This window comes from Micrasema longulum, unplaced genomic scaffold (genome assembly GCF_059751315.1).
Source record: "Micrasema longulum isolate JH-2025_06_02 unplaced genomic scaffold, ASM5975131v1 h1tg002322l, whole genome shotgun sequence".
Lineage (NCBI taxonomy): Eukaryota > Metazoa > Arthropoda > Insecta > Trichoptera > Brachycentridae > Micrasema > Micrasema longulum.
The window spans coordinates 79270-97787 of record NW_028279473.1 but is presented as its reverse complement, the minus strand read 5'-3'; the positions used below and the strand labels follow the sequence as shown (position 1 = coordinate 97787).

Here is an 18518-nt window from a genome sequence, read left to right as displayed (position 1 = left end):
ACACAGTGTGTAAAACGGCCACTTAAACCAGCCATTGACAAGTCATAAGCCCTGTAGATGCCTAGACTTCTATTACATTCTTTTAAATGTTCTTCATCTCTATTGTAATATGTTAATATAAACAGCTCCACAGGGAGTTGAATCCAGTCCTTGTCTACAAAAATTTGGACAAACTCAAAATATTGTTGACAAGGATAGTGCTTTTAATATTAGTAATACTATTATAAATTTTTAATAATATTTCAGGAATTGGAAAAATGATGATGAAAGTAGGTTGAATGCTGTCGAAATGCGATCCCTCAGGCGAATGTGTGGTAAAACAATGTATGATAGGTGCACAAATGTCGAGATCCGTGAAGTGTGTAAGGCTGAGACATGCATTATTGACAGAATCAAGAAAGGGGTGCTGCGTTGGTTTGGACATGTAGAGCGAATGGAAAGCGAAAGAACGGCTAAAAAGAATCTACGATGCAAATGTTGATGGATGCAGAAAACGAGGAAGACCGAGAAAGACATGGCACGATCAAGTGCATCAAATACTTGAAGATGGACATGTCAAAAGTAGGAATAATCGGCGTGCGTGCATGAGAAGATGTATGAATGTAGAGGAAGCGAGGTCAGTATGCCAAGATAGAGTGTTATGGCGTTCTATCCTCTCTGCTTACCCCTACGGGAAAACGGCGTGATGGTTTGTTTTTTTGGTTTTGTACAATTTTTTATCAAAATTTTCAAGAACATGACATTGTTGGTTAAATTTGATTATATTTTTTTACTTTATTTTTCCAATGATTTTTTCATAGAAATTGGTATGGGTACTATATTTTATTTGTTGCTTTACTGTGAGCGAGACAATTTTTCAATACATATTTCTTTTGAGTATAATCCTCATCGCCTTATATGGATTTTTTTTTTACATTATACCTGAGAGCAGAAATTAATTAAAGATATCGGCTTGATTTAGATTCCACTTTATCAGGATCGAACGAGTCAAACTTAGGTAGGTACTCTATCTGTTGAGGGAACTGTAGGTGAACGTTCTGGAAGTACGAGTTTGCCTAGAAGGTCGCCAATCGATCTATTGGGAAACCAAATCGCGATCGGAACGAACAACAAAGATGCAAGTGACGCCATTTTTCCCGCTCAAACACATTTCTGGGTCAAGTTCTGTCAGTCAGCTCCCAATAATTGTATTATTTACATTGAACTTACAAATAGGAAAATAATTGTATTATTTTTTCCCTCATCCTTGTCTGGCGCGTAATTATGTCGATCTCTAGTCGTAAATTTTTGTTGCGGCATTTAAGATTTTTTAATAATAAATTATAGCTATTTCATGTTTTACGTACCGTCAAAATTGCAATTGAAAGTAACTTTTTTGAGTACCTACCTACCTAAATAAGGTTGGATCAAATTGTTTTTTTTCTCTGCATGATCGGGAAAACAGGCATAAAGCCCACAAGTTCCCAATACAAAAGACAAATTAGTTATAGAGAGTATAGCAGTTTATAAATAAACAACACAGATATTCAGGAAAAAAGGTTTGTTATTAATCAAATGTCTTCTGCGTCGCTTTCCCAGGGCCTCGATTATGATGAGAAGATAAAGACGTCATACCTTTACCTTGACGGTATAGTTGAAGATAAATTCCTACTACTAATCGTAATATATACTCAAAAATAAAAATAAAAATGCACAAAAAATAGAAAAAAAAGTCAATAGAAAGCAAAAAATAAATTAAAACCTTTATATATATTATAGGTATAACTATGGCCTAACAAATGTAAGTGACCGTTCACCGCCTTTGAAATAATTAAATAGAGTTTTGAGTTTGTCAGTGAAAATTCTTGATGGGAGTTCATTGTAATTTATTATATAAATAAAAGACGAGTGATACTTTAATCCACAAATTAGGAATAGCCAGTGACCGGTTTCATCGCTTTCGCGACATCTTCGAGACTGGTATCTTTATTAAGGAGTTCGATGTATTTATTCAAAACAGAGGTAAGGATTGATAATTCAAAATCGTATGAAAGTAAATTTAATAATCTTAAGGATCATTATCAATTTTTTTTCGGGTTTAATGTGTTGATATAATGCTATTTTAAAGTAGCAAAAATGATCAAGATACGCTTCAATTGGTGTACTAATGCAGTGCCCCGTGCACCATTGGGTTCGAAAAAGGGAATGATGATGATGATTTATATGAACCATTCTTTATTTTTATTTTATTTAATCAATCTACAATGTCCAATTTAAACAAATCCTACAACTAAAAACAATAATAATACAGTAACGAATAATAGAAGGAATACAACAAAGAAAAATTAGTCTTATGATGACCGAGGAACATAATTTCATTATTTCTGAGTCTAAGTGAAGGAATATTAAGAGATATTTGTTGGGGAATATTTGGGACATCAAATAAACTATTAAGTATCTTAAACATGCAAATGAAATCTGCATTAGATCGACGTTGTGAGAGACTGGATATATTCAGGAAAGGTTCCATGTCGGTATAGTTATAGTGATCTCTTGTGATTCCTAGTTTGTACACAATTTTTCTTATACATGTATGCTGAACTGATTCTACTACTACCATCACGCCATTTCCCCGTAGGGGTAGGGAGAGAGAATGGACCGCCACACACGTCTATCCTGGCATACATTCCTAGCTTCCTCCACATTCATACATCTTGTCATATTTTCCCTTCGGTTCTGTCTGCTTTTGACATGACCAGACTTAAGATTTTGGTTTATCTAATCATGCCACGTCTTCCTTGGTCGTCCTCGTCTCACGTTGCCGTTCATTTTCGCCATATATGCTTTTTTACCATTCTTTCGTCGTCCATTCGTTCTACGTGACCAAACCATCTCAGAGACCCTTTCTTAATCTTATCAATTAACCTTGACTCAGATTTACACTCTCGCCTGATTTCATCATTTGTAACCCTGTCATACATTGATTTCCCACACATTCGTCTAAGAGATCGCATTTCAACCGCGTTCACTCGGCTTTCATCCTTCCTCTGCCAGTTCCATGTTTCACTTCCATACATAAGTGTTGGGACTAAAACTCCGTTGTGCACTGCTTCGATGCGATTTATATGAGTAACATATGAAGGAGACTACATTACGGAGGCGTATTCAAGAATGGGACGAACCAATGAGCAGTAAAGTGTTTTTAGAGTTAGTATGTTGTCAAAATCGGATGTAGCTCTATTAACAAATCTAAATAATTTAAGAGATTTGAATGATGTAGTCAATGTGTTCATGAAAGTTTAGTTAATTTAGTCATATAAAATTTATCAGCAACGTCAGAATAGTTATTGCCAAATGCATGGCCGCGGTTGTGATGGGAAGCTAAGGACGTCATACCTCCACCATGACAGTTTAGTTGAAGATACACTCTCTCGAGCGATTACGAAGATACACTATCAACCCCCCCCTCCCCTTCAAGTTTTGGGTAGGTACATCGATACGTAACAAGGGAAGCGTACGTCACGGTGCACATATCTGCGCACTAAAGTGACATAGCTTTATTATGACGTCATAGTTGAAGATAAATTATCCCGAGCGATTACGATATACATAGACCAGTGGCAATTTTATCTACACCTGCGAAGGTATTTGAGTCACCATTTTATCAATCCCAAAATAGAGCCATTCATAGCAAATGAACAGCATGGATTTCGGTCAGGGCGCTCAACCATCACAAATTTGATGGTATTACGAATTTTGTCACAAAATCACTTGACAAAGGTGCTCAGGTAAACTGCTCGAACAACGACTTCTTAAAAGCGTTTGACATTCTTCTGAGATTTTTCTCAAGCTATATATCTTATTGATCGAAAGCAATATGTGTCATATTGGCTCTATCAATTTGCAGTTTTGCACACCTCCTCGGGAGTGCCCCGGGGGTTTAATAATTCAGAACCAATGTTGTTCACAATATTTGTGAATGACATTAGCAATGAAGTAAAAATTTCCAATTTTTTATTATTTGCTGACGACTTTAAAAATTTCTGTGAAATACAAACTCCTTAAGGCTGTTTGAAACTTCAATGAAGACTGTTTGACATTCAAAATATTATACAATGGAGTAAATGAAACAAACTCTTCTTCAATGTCTCTAAATGTTTTGTCATGTCGTGCACAAGAGCGTCCAAAACAATTTATTTCCGTCAAATCATGAATGGAGTAAAGCTCAAACGAGCGTCGACGTCCAAGAATCTCGGGGTGCAGTTTGACCCTAAGTTATAATTTGATCTACATATAATATCATTATGCAGTAACTTGGTAACTTGCGGTAACTTATGCAGTGCTTGGATTTGTTCTAAAAATTGCCAAGATTGTTTCAAATATTCAGGTTCTGAAAACATTGTATAATTCCTTGGTAAGAAGTCACTTGGAATTTAATTCCATCATTTGGTCGCCAAATAAAACAACATATTTCTTAATGATAGAGGGCGCAGAAAAAAATTCTGCGTCATCTGTATCTCAGGGAATATGGATGTTACCCGTAGCTTTTCCAGACTGACTTCTTACTAGTCCAAATGTTGTTTCTATGAAGAAATCGACTGAAATCAATATCGTACTCGTTGGTTGGGGTAACGCCGTCTACTTCAACAGCTGGAGGCACGATGCAGAAGCTTGGGTGAAGATCTATGCGACATCCCATCGGCGATAGGTAATAAAGAACTCACACGAGAGGTAGTATCATACATGGTCAAAATAGTGCAAGCAATCGGTAAAATAAACCAAAGTAGGGAACAAAGTTCCGAACACTCCTCTAGTGGAACGGAAGGCCTGTTGACTACTGCCAACAGGCCGGCTTCTCTTGAAGAGTTTTAAGTGGTTTCCTCTCCACATGAGCAAATGCTGAGAAGTTCCTTATTGGCCCACATTAGTATAGCCCTCCTGATCCCAATAGTTTAGCTACATTTAAAGACATTTTATTGCAGAAAAATCCACTTTTGAAATATAAACCTTGTATATTATAAGCAAGGTAAATAATAAAGCAACACCCATATTTAAAATAAACGCCGTCTGCTTGTATTTTGGTTGCATGTACAATGAATGGTGCGTGATCCATTCCATTATACATACATGCAGGATTAAACTTTGGTAGGTGTGGTGGTAGGTGGTAATGCGTTTGTAACCTATGAGGTACCTTATGGGGTTGCAGGAGCCGAAGGTCGAGAGGTTTATGGTTCGTTGGAACTGAATCAATAATGCCGCACGATGAATCAGATTGAGATCCATCCTTCTGGTTTCTCTTTACCATCCATGTTTTTAAGTATTACAATAAAAATGAATAAAAATAAAGTTTAATTACAAATGCGAAAAAAAAGTTTTGTTACCTGGTTTGAAGTTTCGGGACAATTGGAATAAAACAAACTAATTCTACTAGAGACACTTAATTGTAAAAAAATATCACATTAACCCACTGTTAATCAACAAACTAGTATGTTATTTTCAATTAAAAATATAGGAAAAACAATTATAATTTTCTACGTGACAAAATCAACCGCCACCAATGTAAGTCATAGACAATCTCCTCGCCGGGTAATCAATCGTACGAAGGATTTAGGATTAGGGTTCTTGGCGTTTTTTTTATTAGATTAATTTATAATCCCTGGCAATACTAGGACTATTTGTATCGTTTGTATCTGTCATCTGTCAGAAAGTTACATTATTTTTGTAATGTTTTTTATGTGGTTTTTATATTTTGCATTGCATTTATATTTGTTTTATAAACAACACGATTATATTTTGATAAAATGACACCCTCCGGCAGCAAAGTTTTACATTTCGAAGAATCTAGCAATGAAAAGCATTTTATAATTTATCCATCAACTTGCCGAATTTGTTTAAAAACTTCAGAAATTCTTACATCATTACTGGAAGGAATAAAGGACTCTGTGTCTCTTTTTGACGAAATAAACCATTGTTTTAGTCTAGATCTTAACCAAAACGACGACTTTCCTACAAGCATTTGTAAAAACTGTGTAGAACAATTGGATACATCTGTGGAATTCAGAAAAAGATGTGTAGAATCAAATGATAAATTGAACAACAAATTTCAATTCATTAAAATAGTGAAATTAGATAATGTATGTGATACAATCGAAGAAGACTGTGTTTCTTTGGATAATTTTAGCAACGAAGAAGATTCCTTGGAGAAGTTGGTCAAAATAAAAAAGAAAACTTTTGAAAAGTCCTCAAAATGTTCCAAAAAAAAAAAAGAAAATTTTCGAAAAAATAATGATAGTGAAGGACATTGTGAAGCAAAAGAATTTTTCAAATCGGATATTGATGAAAGTGAATTATTAAAAGACAGTTATATTTCACAACACGGTGTGCATCAGTGTAAATCGTGTGGGAAAATGGTGTCCACTAAAGCGGCAATTATTAACCATTTGAAAAGCCATTCTGGACCTATGAACTGTCCATCTTGTAATAAAAAGTTCTCTAGTAAAAAACTATGCACACGCCACTACAAAAATGTAAGATTTACCAATCAAATATAATTAAATAGACATGTAACTATTCGATTTATGTTATTTACTGAAAATTCATGATGGAATTCCATTACAATTAGGTAATAACCATAGAATTAAGAATAGTCCAGAAACCGCATATGCACATCAAACAGAAGGCGACTAAACTACTCATTTAGTAGATTTACAAAGTAGGTTTACGTTTTGACCCATTATTTTCTTTGTAGACGTCGTTCAGTACGCAACCCCTGATTTGAATTCAACTATGCCGTGTTGTGTCCTTTTAAAGTGTAGAAATACTGCTAGGATCTTAAAGAAACAGGATGGTATCACATTTCATGTGTAATTAAATTAACAAACGAATGTTTAAGTAGCAAATGCATTACTTAAAAATTAAATTATTGTTCCATCTGTCAAATTGTCGAAGAAACAAAATGAATATTTCGTTAGTGTTGCCAGGGTAGTAAATTTGTTTACCCTACTTTGCTCATCTAATGAGAGAACTAATGAAAATTGGATCTCGGATTAAACAACTCTATCGTGGACATTTGACCGACATTATCTTTAAAACATCAAATATTATTTAATATGACATAACATATCCGTTTTATGTAAAATAAAATTAACATATTACAACAGAGATGAAGAACATTTAAGAGAAGGTAATATAGAAGTCTAGGCATCTACAGGGCTTATGACCTGTCAATGGCTGGTTTAAGTGGCCACTTTACACACTGTATAACATTCACAAACCAGCCATTGACAAGTCATAAGCCCTGTAGATGCCTAGACTTCTATATTACCTTCTCTTAAGTTTTCTTCATCTCTGTTGTAATATGTTAATGTAAACAGCTCCCCAGGAAGTCGAATCCAGTCCCTGTCTAGAAAAATTTGGACAAACTCAAAATATTGTTGATAAAATAAAATTTGTTTTATATTTTAAGTTTAAAGTTTATTAATTCAATTGCTCTTATTAAATGACCCTTTACTTATCTACTCTGGGGGAATTATTGGACAGACTGATGTATTCAAATATGATTCTACGCTCCTTCTAACTATTCTTAATTCTATGGTAATAACTTATATTTTCATACAATTTATAAATTATAATACTCGGTAAGGTTCCATTTATTTGACCAATTAGCACTTTCACCCTCTAACGGGCATCTTCAGACTGGTAAACATTAATTCAAGGTGGTTAAAAATGGTGGCCCTTATTTTGACCCCGTACAGGACGACAATAAAACAATAGATTCTCTATATGAAAAAAATGACACCTTTTTAACAATAGATGTCGCTAGTTTTCTTCATGAGTTTATTCTCTATAGTGAACCAATACGCCTGGGAATGTAGTATTCACATCAAGCATACGTTGGAAGTCGACTACCTATCTGTAGGCAAAATGGTGAGTGTAACACAATGGCCACTTAACCCAGCCGATGACAGATAATATGCTCTGTAAATGCCTAGACTTCAACATTACCAATATAATTAAGTGTGGCATGAACCACAAAACTCTACTTATAACAGTTAATATAATATTTTACGGTCTTGCGTATATATTGTGATGGGTTTGAGGGGTATCATTTTATCTTTCTAGTGTTTTAAATACAGTAAACCACAAACATTCTACATACAGCAATAATTCTGTTAATTTTGTGTATAGGATTAAGTATCATTCTACTTTTATATCGCCACGACTCTTCTTTAGTATATCGCTTTATGAAAACTTGCATATATAATATGATAAGACTTTGTTAAGATTATTATTGTAATGATGATGATATTAGATATGATCAAAAGTCGAAGACTGGAAAGTGTTTAAGATTACTTCTTTAATATTTCACTGTATAGAAGTTTGTGTACATAATGTGTTAGATGAATTGGTGAAATTTTTCTTATGTTTGACATTTTATGTTGTAAACCACTAACACACCACATATTATAATGTTTCTTGCTTCTAATTATACAAATAATTATGTTATTCATTCTCAATTTGTAGTACAATCCACAAAGTCATCCATTATGGTTTGCATGTAATGGTACTAATTTTTACCGTAAGTAATTACCTCCTATGCATAATGTTGTTACACAACCCACAAATTGAAATTTTGAGTTTTTAGTGTACACATTTTATCTGTATATTACTATATCTTTAGTTCTAACATAGAAGTTATTTTGCAATTAGTTGTTTTTTTTGGGACGCATATTGCATCTCATATTTTTTATGAACCCTTGTGATAATTTTCACGGGATGAAAGAGATGACCGGAAGCGGCGTAAGTATCCGTTGCGGTTGTGTTCTCTGGACTAGGCGGACATCCACCCCGTGTTTTATTTTTTTTAAAACATTTTTTCCAAAATGAATCCCGCCGAAAAATAAAAGAATTAAGCTAACTAGAGCACAAAAATGTGATTGAGCCTTAGAAATTGAATCTACACTACTTACTATTGAAACACCAACAGATTCGTCGTATAATAACTAAAGCATATATTATTTTAATAGACAGCAAAATGCTTGAAAAAACAAACCAGATGATTTTATATTTGTTATAATTTACAGAATAACAACTTATATCATCGTTAGTGCTTCTTACAATTATGTAACATCGTTTGTGAGTATTAAATAATTGTCGTATATTACACATACAATTTTTTTTTTTAATAATTCACATGCAAAATGTACTTAACATCTTTTACGAACCTTAATATCATATGTGCATTTTTACAAAAAACCGCAAAACATTTAAAGTTTTTTGTAAGCTAATATGAAAAGAGATACAAAAATACATATGCACACATAGATGTAACCGGAAAAAAATATCTTAAATTCTTCACCTGTAAAATCGCATTTTGTGGGTTACGATATTATATGTAGGAGGTGTCGATATATGTTTAAATATTTTAATATTTTAACACTGGCCCATAGGCTTAGTCCAATAAGGCATGTATGTTCTCAATAATTATACTAGAGTGAGATTCCATGCACTGTTTTACGCACCCAGAAGCCGTACAAATGCAAGTTGGAATTTACCCATTAATAGGGAAATTCGCTTGCTGAATACGGCTTCTGGGGATGATATGGATGTATTTTTCTGTACATATCGGCACTTAAGCAACTATCTGCTTTCTATTCATTAACTTCTAACTTATATATACAGTCTGCATTACATGATGGGTCAACCCGTAAAGAAATGCAGACTATAATTGTCAAATAAATAAATGTTCCGGAGTGTTAAGTGTATTATTTTTTCCATACATAAGTTTACTTTTACATCAATTAATATGAGTTTTATTAAGATAAAAATGAATTAAATAAATGTATTTTAAATAAAAGAAAAAATAATGGAAAGACTTTCAACGCATATAATTGAACTTAGTTATGCAGAAAGCAGCCAGCCATAGAAAAGTGAAACTGAGATAATAGCACCTTTGTGAGAAGAGTGAATTATCAAATCTACACAACAGTTGGAATGTTTTCGACTTTGACAAATGATTAACAATGAATACATTAGTTTTTTTGGTATTACAAACAAGAATCTTATTATGTATTTGAATGGTGTAAATAAATTTTAAAGTACCTTAAGATTTTTCTAGTCCTGCGAGTGTTTTCTGCAAATTGAGAAATTCCGTTTTTGTGATCGGATTTTTACAGTTTTTTGTATGAAAGCGGTCTGGCTGATTTTAGCAGAACATAGAATTGATCTTACTGCACTCGATAACACCAACATCCACAATTCCTCTTTCTTCTCTAACTCATATAGTGTCCATGCGGCTCGACTGTGGAATCATCTCCCACCCACCATCAAAGATGTTACTACATTATCTCTGTTTAAATCACGTCTGAAAAAACATCTCCTTTCTCTTCCTTAATCTCTCCTCCTTTCCTTTTTCCTCTTTTTTTCCTTTTTCCCATTGAGTAATAGTTTTGATTTAAGGTAATTTATAAACAAATACGTTTATTTCTATTTCTATATACTTTTAGCTTTTTAATCTTTTTTTTCTATTGAATATGTTCTGTAACTTGAATTATAAAAATTAAACTTTTATTTTATCGGTTGGTTGGAAGAAATTGCCATTTGGCAATAAGCCCGCCAATGTACAAATAACATTATGTACAAAAGTTAAATAAAAATAAAAAAACATCTCATTTTTTCCATATTGTGGACTGGCTGCTTTCTGCATAACTACCTATTTAAGCGTATAATTTTGCCTTCATCTATAGTTTTTATTTATCAGGTTCATCTGGAGTACTCGGAAAAATGCCCCGTATGTGGGCGGTCCTTTAAGCTACTGGCAACCCTGCAAACTCATATGAAAACCCACTCTTCGAGTAAACCATTTTGTTGCCAATACTGCGGAAGGGGATTCCTCAACAAACACAATATGCTGATGCACCTACGCAGCCACCTTCAACTCAAGGAATTCTGCTGCCATCTTTGTGGGATGGCGTTTGTTACCCCTGGCGCCTTAAGGTGAAATGGAATGATTCAAAATACAAATTGCACTTAAATTTATTTCACTTTACACACTGTGTAACATTCACCATCTGCCCATGTTTGAACACCCACATTTTCTCAACTCTTCCATCTGTTGACTTATGTGAAGTAAAAGAGCTGAAACCTTTATCACGTGGGTGAGATTCATCCGGCTGAACCAAATCACCTACTAGGCAACGCCTGAAAACAATTTTCCAATTTTTATACTTCTTCTTTTACCGGGTAGTTAATTCAACAATGTTTGAGTATGTCCAAATGCTTGCAGACTGGCTGGATTTCCTCCCTAGGGAGTTTATATTTAAATTTATTTCAACAGAGAGGGAAAACATTTTTGAGAAGGGAATATGGAAGTCTAGGCATTTATAGGGCTTATGACCTGTAAATGCCTGAAAAAAAAAGGAAAATTGTTTTCCACCATATTCCCTTCTCAAAGATGTTTTCCCTCTGTTGCAACAGATTTAAATATTTTTTATTCAATCGATTTACGTTGATCAATTTGTCTCATCTCTAACATTTTTGCAAAATGACGTAACCTTGTAAGAATGTCGCTAATAATTCGGTTTATTTTAGTTTTAAGCTGATTTTATATAATTATGTTAATTTATATGTCAAGCATTGTATTAAAAAAATAAATTAACATGCCAAATACAAATTTGGTTGTCCCTGGCAAGTTTTACCGTATGGCCGAGGTATGACATGAATCCACTATTTCAATAATCCTTCTTTCTACCGTTGCTGGTCGTAATTGCTCTGAGGTACACATAATCTTTGTTTTTGAATAATTAATTTTTAATCCTACTGAACGCGAAAGATTATTTACATCACTGAGCATGGATTATAGTTCTTCTTCATTGTTAGCAAAGAGGAAAATGTCATCTGCAAATCTAAAGTTTGTCAGGAATTCTATTAATTATATCAATCCCTTTGGTTTCCCAATCCAGTCTTCTGAAGAGATCTAAGCGCGGCGGTGAAAAGTTTGGGAGAAATGGTGTCACTCTGACTTCTCTTTTGATATCAATCTTATGGTTCTTGCAAGTGTACTGTGGAGGTAGCATTTGAGCAAACATAAAATAATAATAAAGTTTTTATTTTTAAAATAATTTGTTTTATATTTTTCAGATTGCACAACATTAGGAAGCACGCTAAAGTGCGGCCATACCCGTGTTCCTTTGACGGTTGTTCCCTTGCATTCGCAGCCAAGAGCGAACTATCTCGTCACGAAGGGACGCACACCGCCGCTTACAAGCACACTTGCACCTTGTGCTTCAAGGGATTTAAACGCACTGATGTGTTCAATAAACACATGCGGAAGGAACATGGACTGATAAATGGCAAGGATGTTAAAGCAATTGACAGCGAAAACAGAAACGAAAAATAATTCTTCACATACCCATTGTGAATTCAATTGAACTTGGTTATAACGATCACGAAAATAGTGAGATCTCGGATTTAATGAGGAAACATTTGTTGACATTTTAGATTATGGTTTTCTCCATACATTTATTCACTTTTATAGCGAGGTACTTCTCGGACATACCAAACAAATATTTTATCAACAATTGAGCAAAAACTCTTCAACCGTTTAAAAGCATCATTTTCAAAATAAGAACCTAATTAATAAAATCCAAACGAGCGGCTAACTTAGAACCGATGCGCTGGGGGTCGGCATCAGATTACATTTATAAAACTATGTAAATATCTATTTACCTGATTCGTGTTTTCGCTGACAACAAAACACATTGAAAAAGTATCAAACATATGGTTGAAATTGCGTGTAAAAAAATCCAAGCTCCGTGTACTCAGTAAATACTGGCTCAGCACCATGTTACAATATATAACTTCTTTTGCAGTTTATGAATGACACCTTTGATATTACCCCCTGCAATATATGTATCAACTCAACTTACTATTTGATAGATCATTGTTGGAAACTCTATTGTCCCTAATTTCACATCTTGTCCAAGATAAATTTCCTATCCAACAGAGTTGTTTCAGACTAGAACAGTTTTCTAAATGTTCTTAAAGAAAGTGCAAATATGTTTTACCTAGATAATTAATTCTTTGTGTAGACTTCCATATAGGCTTTGGAGATTTAGTCTATTTACATAATTATCTTATATAGTCTTATTGAGACTTTTAAAATACTGTATGGGTATTGTGACTGCAAACTTGGTGAAATTTTCACATTTAGCTGGAACACGCAACCGGGAAGACATTTAACGAAATAAGGGAAGCTATAACCTCAATCCAGCTCAACATTTCATCAATGGCCGATCTGTGGATGCGTGGAGTGGTCTGCCTCAATAACTAGTCATGGCACTACCTGCTAATACATAAAAAAACTAATTGAACATATATAGGAAGTAAAATAAGCATACCTGTGGTGGTATTCTGAATTTTCTCTATCCCCTAGAGAGTGGTTAATTTTCTGGTTTTTATTTTTTGCATGCACCAAAACTTTGCTTCATTTATGGCCACACTGATGGTTAAACGTCAAACAAATACGAACATGTGAAACTAAAAATGCTAATTTTCATTTAGACCATTATTGCGACCTTAAGCATTACCCAAAACACTTAAATTGTTGAATTGTCCAAGCCGTATTTGTTTTTTTCCATTTTTCAAACAGTTTTATATATCATTTGACGTTTAATCATCAGTGTGGCCATTAGGTGAAGCAAAGTGTCGTCACGTTTAAAAAATATAAATCCCCAAATTAACCACTCTAGTGGTTAAAGAAGATTTAGAATACCAGCCCAGAAAGCTAAATATCAGCTAACAGCTGCCTGCCCTGATTTAATAGCAACAATACTTGTGTTTTTCACCTACATCCGAAACCTGGATTATGACAAAGAATATTGAGGGAACCATTGCAGCGTTCGAAAGAAGAATCATCAGATTTGTCTGTGGTCCTGAGAGAGAAACAACCATTGGCATCGTCGCTACAATAGGAAGCTATATGAAATCTATGGAGTGCCCAATGTGATCAACTCCATCAAGGTGTGGCCATATAATTAGAATGGACGATGACAACCCTATAAAACACCCAACTCTCTCTGTTCCACATGGACGACAAAGACCAGGAAAGCCCAAAATACGATGGATGGACTGCATCAGTGCGGATACGACAATGTTGAAAGTGAGGAACTGGAGAGGAAGGGCCGCAGATAGGCAAGAGCGGAGGAGACTCCTGGATATTGCCAAGGCGCCCCCAGAGCTGTCGAGCTTATTATGATGATGATGTCTTTTGTGCTTAGCTTTTTTAAAAGAAAGACTAAATGTGTACTGGATATGGGCACACCAACAAAGGCTACTTACTGGTAGCCTTTTTAAACATACTTTCAATTATACATAATTTATTTTAATTTATTTTGGAAAAACAGAGTACATGCAATGCATTTATATTCGGCTTCTCTCGAATGAGTTTTCTGTGGTTTTCTCTTCACTAAGAAAATGAAGTTCCTCTAAAGGTCCATAGCTCAAATTTCCTCCTTTTCCCTACACTACTCAAATAAAGGTAGCCAGGGGTAGTATTCCAAACGCTCTCGTTTCCTTTTATCTCGTGTATTTTGTATGTAAATACACGAGAAAAACTGTTTTCTCGTGCCACGAGAGTGGTTCAGAATAGCACATATTACAAGCCAGGTCAATAATACGCAACTCCCATAAAAATAATGCATTCATAAACACTAAACATTACTAGGTTAATGATTCTTTATAACTATCTACAGAATGCAAATTACAAAAATCATAGAAAAAAATGAACCACCGAAATAAAAACAATGAAGAAGTTTAGTGTTTTTTTATTTATTTTTTTATTAATAGCTTATCAAACTAAGACGAAAAAAAAAAAATGCATCGTATTATCATCGCTAGGATTTTTTAAAGTTTTGAAATTTTTTAATTACTCACTCTGTTCATTATTACAAGAATTTTCAAATAAACAAACCAGCCGCGTGATATCCGACGGAGAATAGCCTATTTTACACATATCTTAATCTAAACACCACGGTAAAATTATAGTGGATTGACATTTATTAGATTTGTTTGTACCTATTGAAATTTTATAATATTTATATTTTTCTTTTTTTTCTTAATATGAAACTCCATAGTTGATGATTTTTATAAAAATATACATAAAAACGCCTTGGTTAATATATTATTTCAAAAAATAAATTTTTTAACATAAATATTGGTGTTAACGATAAAGCGTACTGGACTGTAAATGAAAAACGAATTTCATTCAGTGACCATTTTCAATGAGTTGTAAATAAATCACTATTAGAAAATGGAGATCAAGTTGGGGTAGAGTGGGGCTCAAACCTCGGACCTCTGATCCGTGAGTCCGCAACACTAGCCACGGGACTACAACCTGATTCAAATAATAAAGTAAAACGTAATGAAAGAGATTTTAATGATAATTTTATCAAAATCATTATTTAAATTTAGCGATTACTCTCAGGTAAAAATCCTGCAAAAGAAAATCGACCGGAGATTAGTCGGTTTCATGGTGTACCGGTTATTGCATTTGCCAGGTATTAAATAAATGAATAATTGTAAAACAATAAATATCGATCCCCGTATTGTAGTTTATCATGCCGTGGTGTGAAATAGGCCAATCATGCGATATTCAGCAGTGGGCTCGTGGTTTGCATGTGCACAGCGGTCCGGTCTCCGTGAATGTACGATAGTTCTCTTAGATTCTCGGAAACCGGAATTCTGTCACAAAACTATCATTTAAAGTAGTTTTAATCTTAAAATATGAAAAATTAAACCCTGATTTGAGTCTACTGAACACTTTATTTTATTTTTACAAATATAATATACAAACATTTGTTTGAAAATGCCCTAACAAGGCGAAACAATTGTCACGAAATTTTTGTTTTTATATTTGCAAAAATAAAATTAAGTGTTCAGTAGACTCAAATCAGCGTTTGATTTTTATATTTTAGGTTTAAATATGGAGTTCTACAAAATAAACACCAAATCAATCAATAACAAGTAGTTTTAATATTAATTAATTTTTAATCTAAGAATTTTCCTGTGGGAGTGATGTTTTTTTCGGGATAAAAAGTAGCTCATGTCACTTGTCAGCTGACCTGCTATCTCTATCCAAAAAATCACATAGATCAGTTGCTCCGTTGCGACATGAAAGAAGTACTCACAAACAGACAGACACACTTCTACATTTATAACATTAGTATGGATTCTTACAACATAAATAGAATATTTTATTAAGATTCGGTACTTGCCTATTTATTTTGTTCCTCATATCCACAATCCAGGAATCCATCCAATGAAACTAGAGAAAATGGGCAAAATTTTATTACAGAAATAAATAAATCCATAGCAAAACATACAATAATAAGAAAATAAGTTTTAAAATACATAATTACAAAACGGTGTAGCCACCTACAAGTCGATCTGAGAGAGATCTCTTGAAACCACTTCTAACACATTCGAAGACACTCCGGGTAAAACTTTTCTACAATCTTCCAAATTTTTGTCTATGTTTTTGTCCGCAGTCAGACACGCTTTGAAATCTTTAGAAATCCGGTGCATCAGGTCAATCTCGTCTCCGTCTAATTCTAGCTCAGATTTGATTCGGTCCAGGTTCTCGGACAATGTTGAGATGACGACTTGTAACTTCTCGTAGGCGGAATCCTCCTTGTAGCCAATGTCGACATCCTTCAAGTGCAGACGATCGCAGTACAAGTCTTCATTCAGCGTAAGGTTGTCCAGTATATCTTCGGAATCCATTTTACCGAGATCTTTTTCGAATTCCTCTGTGTCAATTTGTCGCTCATCGATAATCCTCTGCTGCTCACTCGCGAAAGAGATATCTTTCAGTCTCGATTGCGAAGAACGAAGGACCAATTTATCCATCTCCATTCGGGTAGCTAATTCTGACATTTTCACGTCTATTTCGGTCTTTTCCCTAGCAACTTTTTCGTCCACCTCTGTCTCCAGAAAAAGGGCTTCAATATAATCATTATATGATAATTTCTTCGTTAAATCTTCAAATTCTTTGACGTCATCCGATCTGTTACAGTTCGTAGAACTAGGACGAAGTGATGTGTCCAATTGTTTACGACTCACGGAAGTCTGATTTAACTTTTTCGTTACATTTAATGATGATTTTGCACGATTTTCTGGGCCGTCCCTTAAAACGGTTGTGTTACGATTTTTGGGGATTCTTAAAACGGTTCTTTTAGACACAGGCGGCATAAATTCCCCACTTTTATAACCCGACATGATAATAAAGTAAAAATGAAAATATCGAACAATCAGAGGTCGTTACCAACCAAAACTTTGTTAGAAATAAAAATAATTGAATTCAAGATTTGAAATTTTAAACGTCAATTCACTTTTGACGCTTTTAAAAGATTTAAGGTGGTTATGTCATAGAAGTAATACACAAATCAGGCTTTATCCAAGCACCTATAGGATGCATGGGGACTGTGAATACACAAGGAACACAAAATACACGCGGATGACCCAATCGATACCTTATGCTATTTCAAATATTATTAAATTAAATAAAAAATTCAAATATTCTTTCAACTGTTCATTATAAAATGGTTCGTGGTGGGAAGGTTGTTTTGTATTTGAATTTGCTCTTGTCATTATGATAAAGGCAATCATCTCTGTTTATATTTTATTTTTATTCTTAAGCTATTCAATTTATGCATACTAATTTATAATATAAACCGTACCATTTAAAAAAAAAAAAAATTTCATACGAGATATTAGATTTAAAGGCATTTATTCAAATGTTTTAAATTATTTACTCAAACAAAATAACAATATAACGCTTCCTCATAATCAGTAGGCATGTTTTTTTTAATACTTTGCCATTGACGGAGATTTGAAATGCTGTAAGAGACAAAGTGCACAATGTAATGGACATATTATTTATTTAGAAAATCCCCGTTTCAAAAGAAAAGGAGATATAATGATGACGACACGCTTCACACATCTGAAGACTTGATCTTACACACAAACACACCTGTACACTTATTCACATATAAATATACACAAACACACCCTTTTACACTCATGTATTTAAAAATATGCCATAATTTAATATTTATGATTTTTACTAACAAACTTTGCTGGTCTGTCTTGAACAACATTATTAGGTAGCCTTATCTTTGAAATGTAATTTTATCATTGTTGCGTGCATGTTTCCGTAAAGTAAATAATGAATAAAAAGGCGTACTAAAATTATTTTTTTATTTTTGGCATTATTTAAAAATAGATTTTCGTTATTAAATATTTTTACAAAAAATGGTACGTACATATTTGCAAACAAAAAAAACATTATTTTATTTTTAGCTCTCTGTTCTCTCTCTTGAACAATTTATAAATGTGAGGACAGAGTTGTTCCTTACAGCATTTTGAATGTCCACCGATGACTATTATTTTAAAAATTACCCCAGCATTTTACTGGGGTAAAATTAATATTGGCAGTATAAACACCCTAAAATAATATTACAGCTTGCCACATCGTAATTGTC

At 33.8% G+C, this 18518-nt stretch overlaps 2 protein-coding genes across 2 annotated transcripts; one reads left to right on the top strand and one right to left on the bottom strand.

Annotated features, from left to right (window-relative positions):
- The first annotated feature begins 5628 nt into the window (after positions 1-5628).
- LOC148272483 (uncharacterized) lies at positions 5629-12929 on the top strand. Its single transcript, XM_088239984.1, has 3 exons — positions 5629-6506; positions 10739-10974; positions 12118-12929. Exons 1-3 carry the CDS (start codon positions 5781-5783, stop codon positions 12374-12376), a joined length of 1221 nt encoding a protein of 406 aa, XP_088096110.1. The 5' UTR covers positions 5629-5780; the 3' UTR covers positions 12377-12929.
- A 3379-nt stretch (positions 12930-16308) lies between these two features.
- Positions 16309-17366, bottom strand: LOC148272482 (uncharacterized). Its single transcript, XM_088239981.1, has one exon. The coding sequence runs from the start codon at positions 17251-17253 to the stop codon at positions 16411-16413; it is 843 nt and encodes a 280-aa protein (XP_088096107.1). The 5' UTR covers positions 17254-17366; the 3' UTR covers positions 16309-16410.
- Between the last annotated feature and the right edge of the window lie 1152 nt (positions 17367-18518).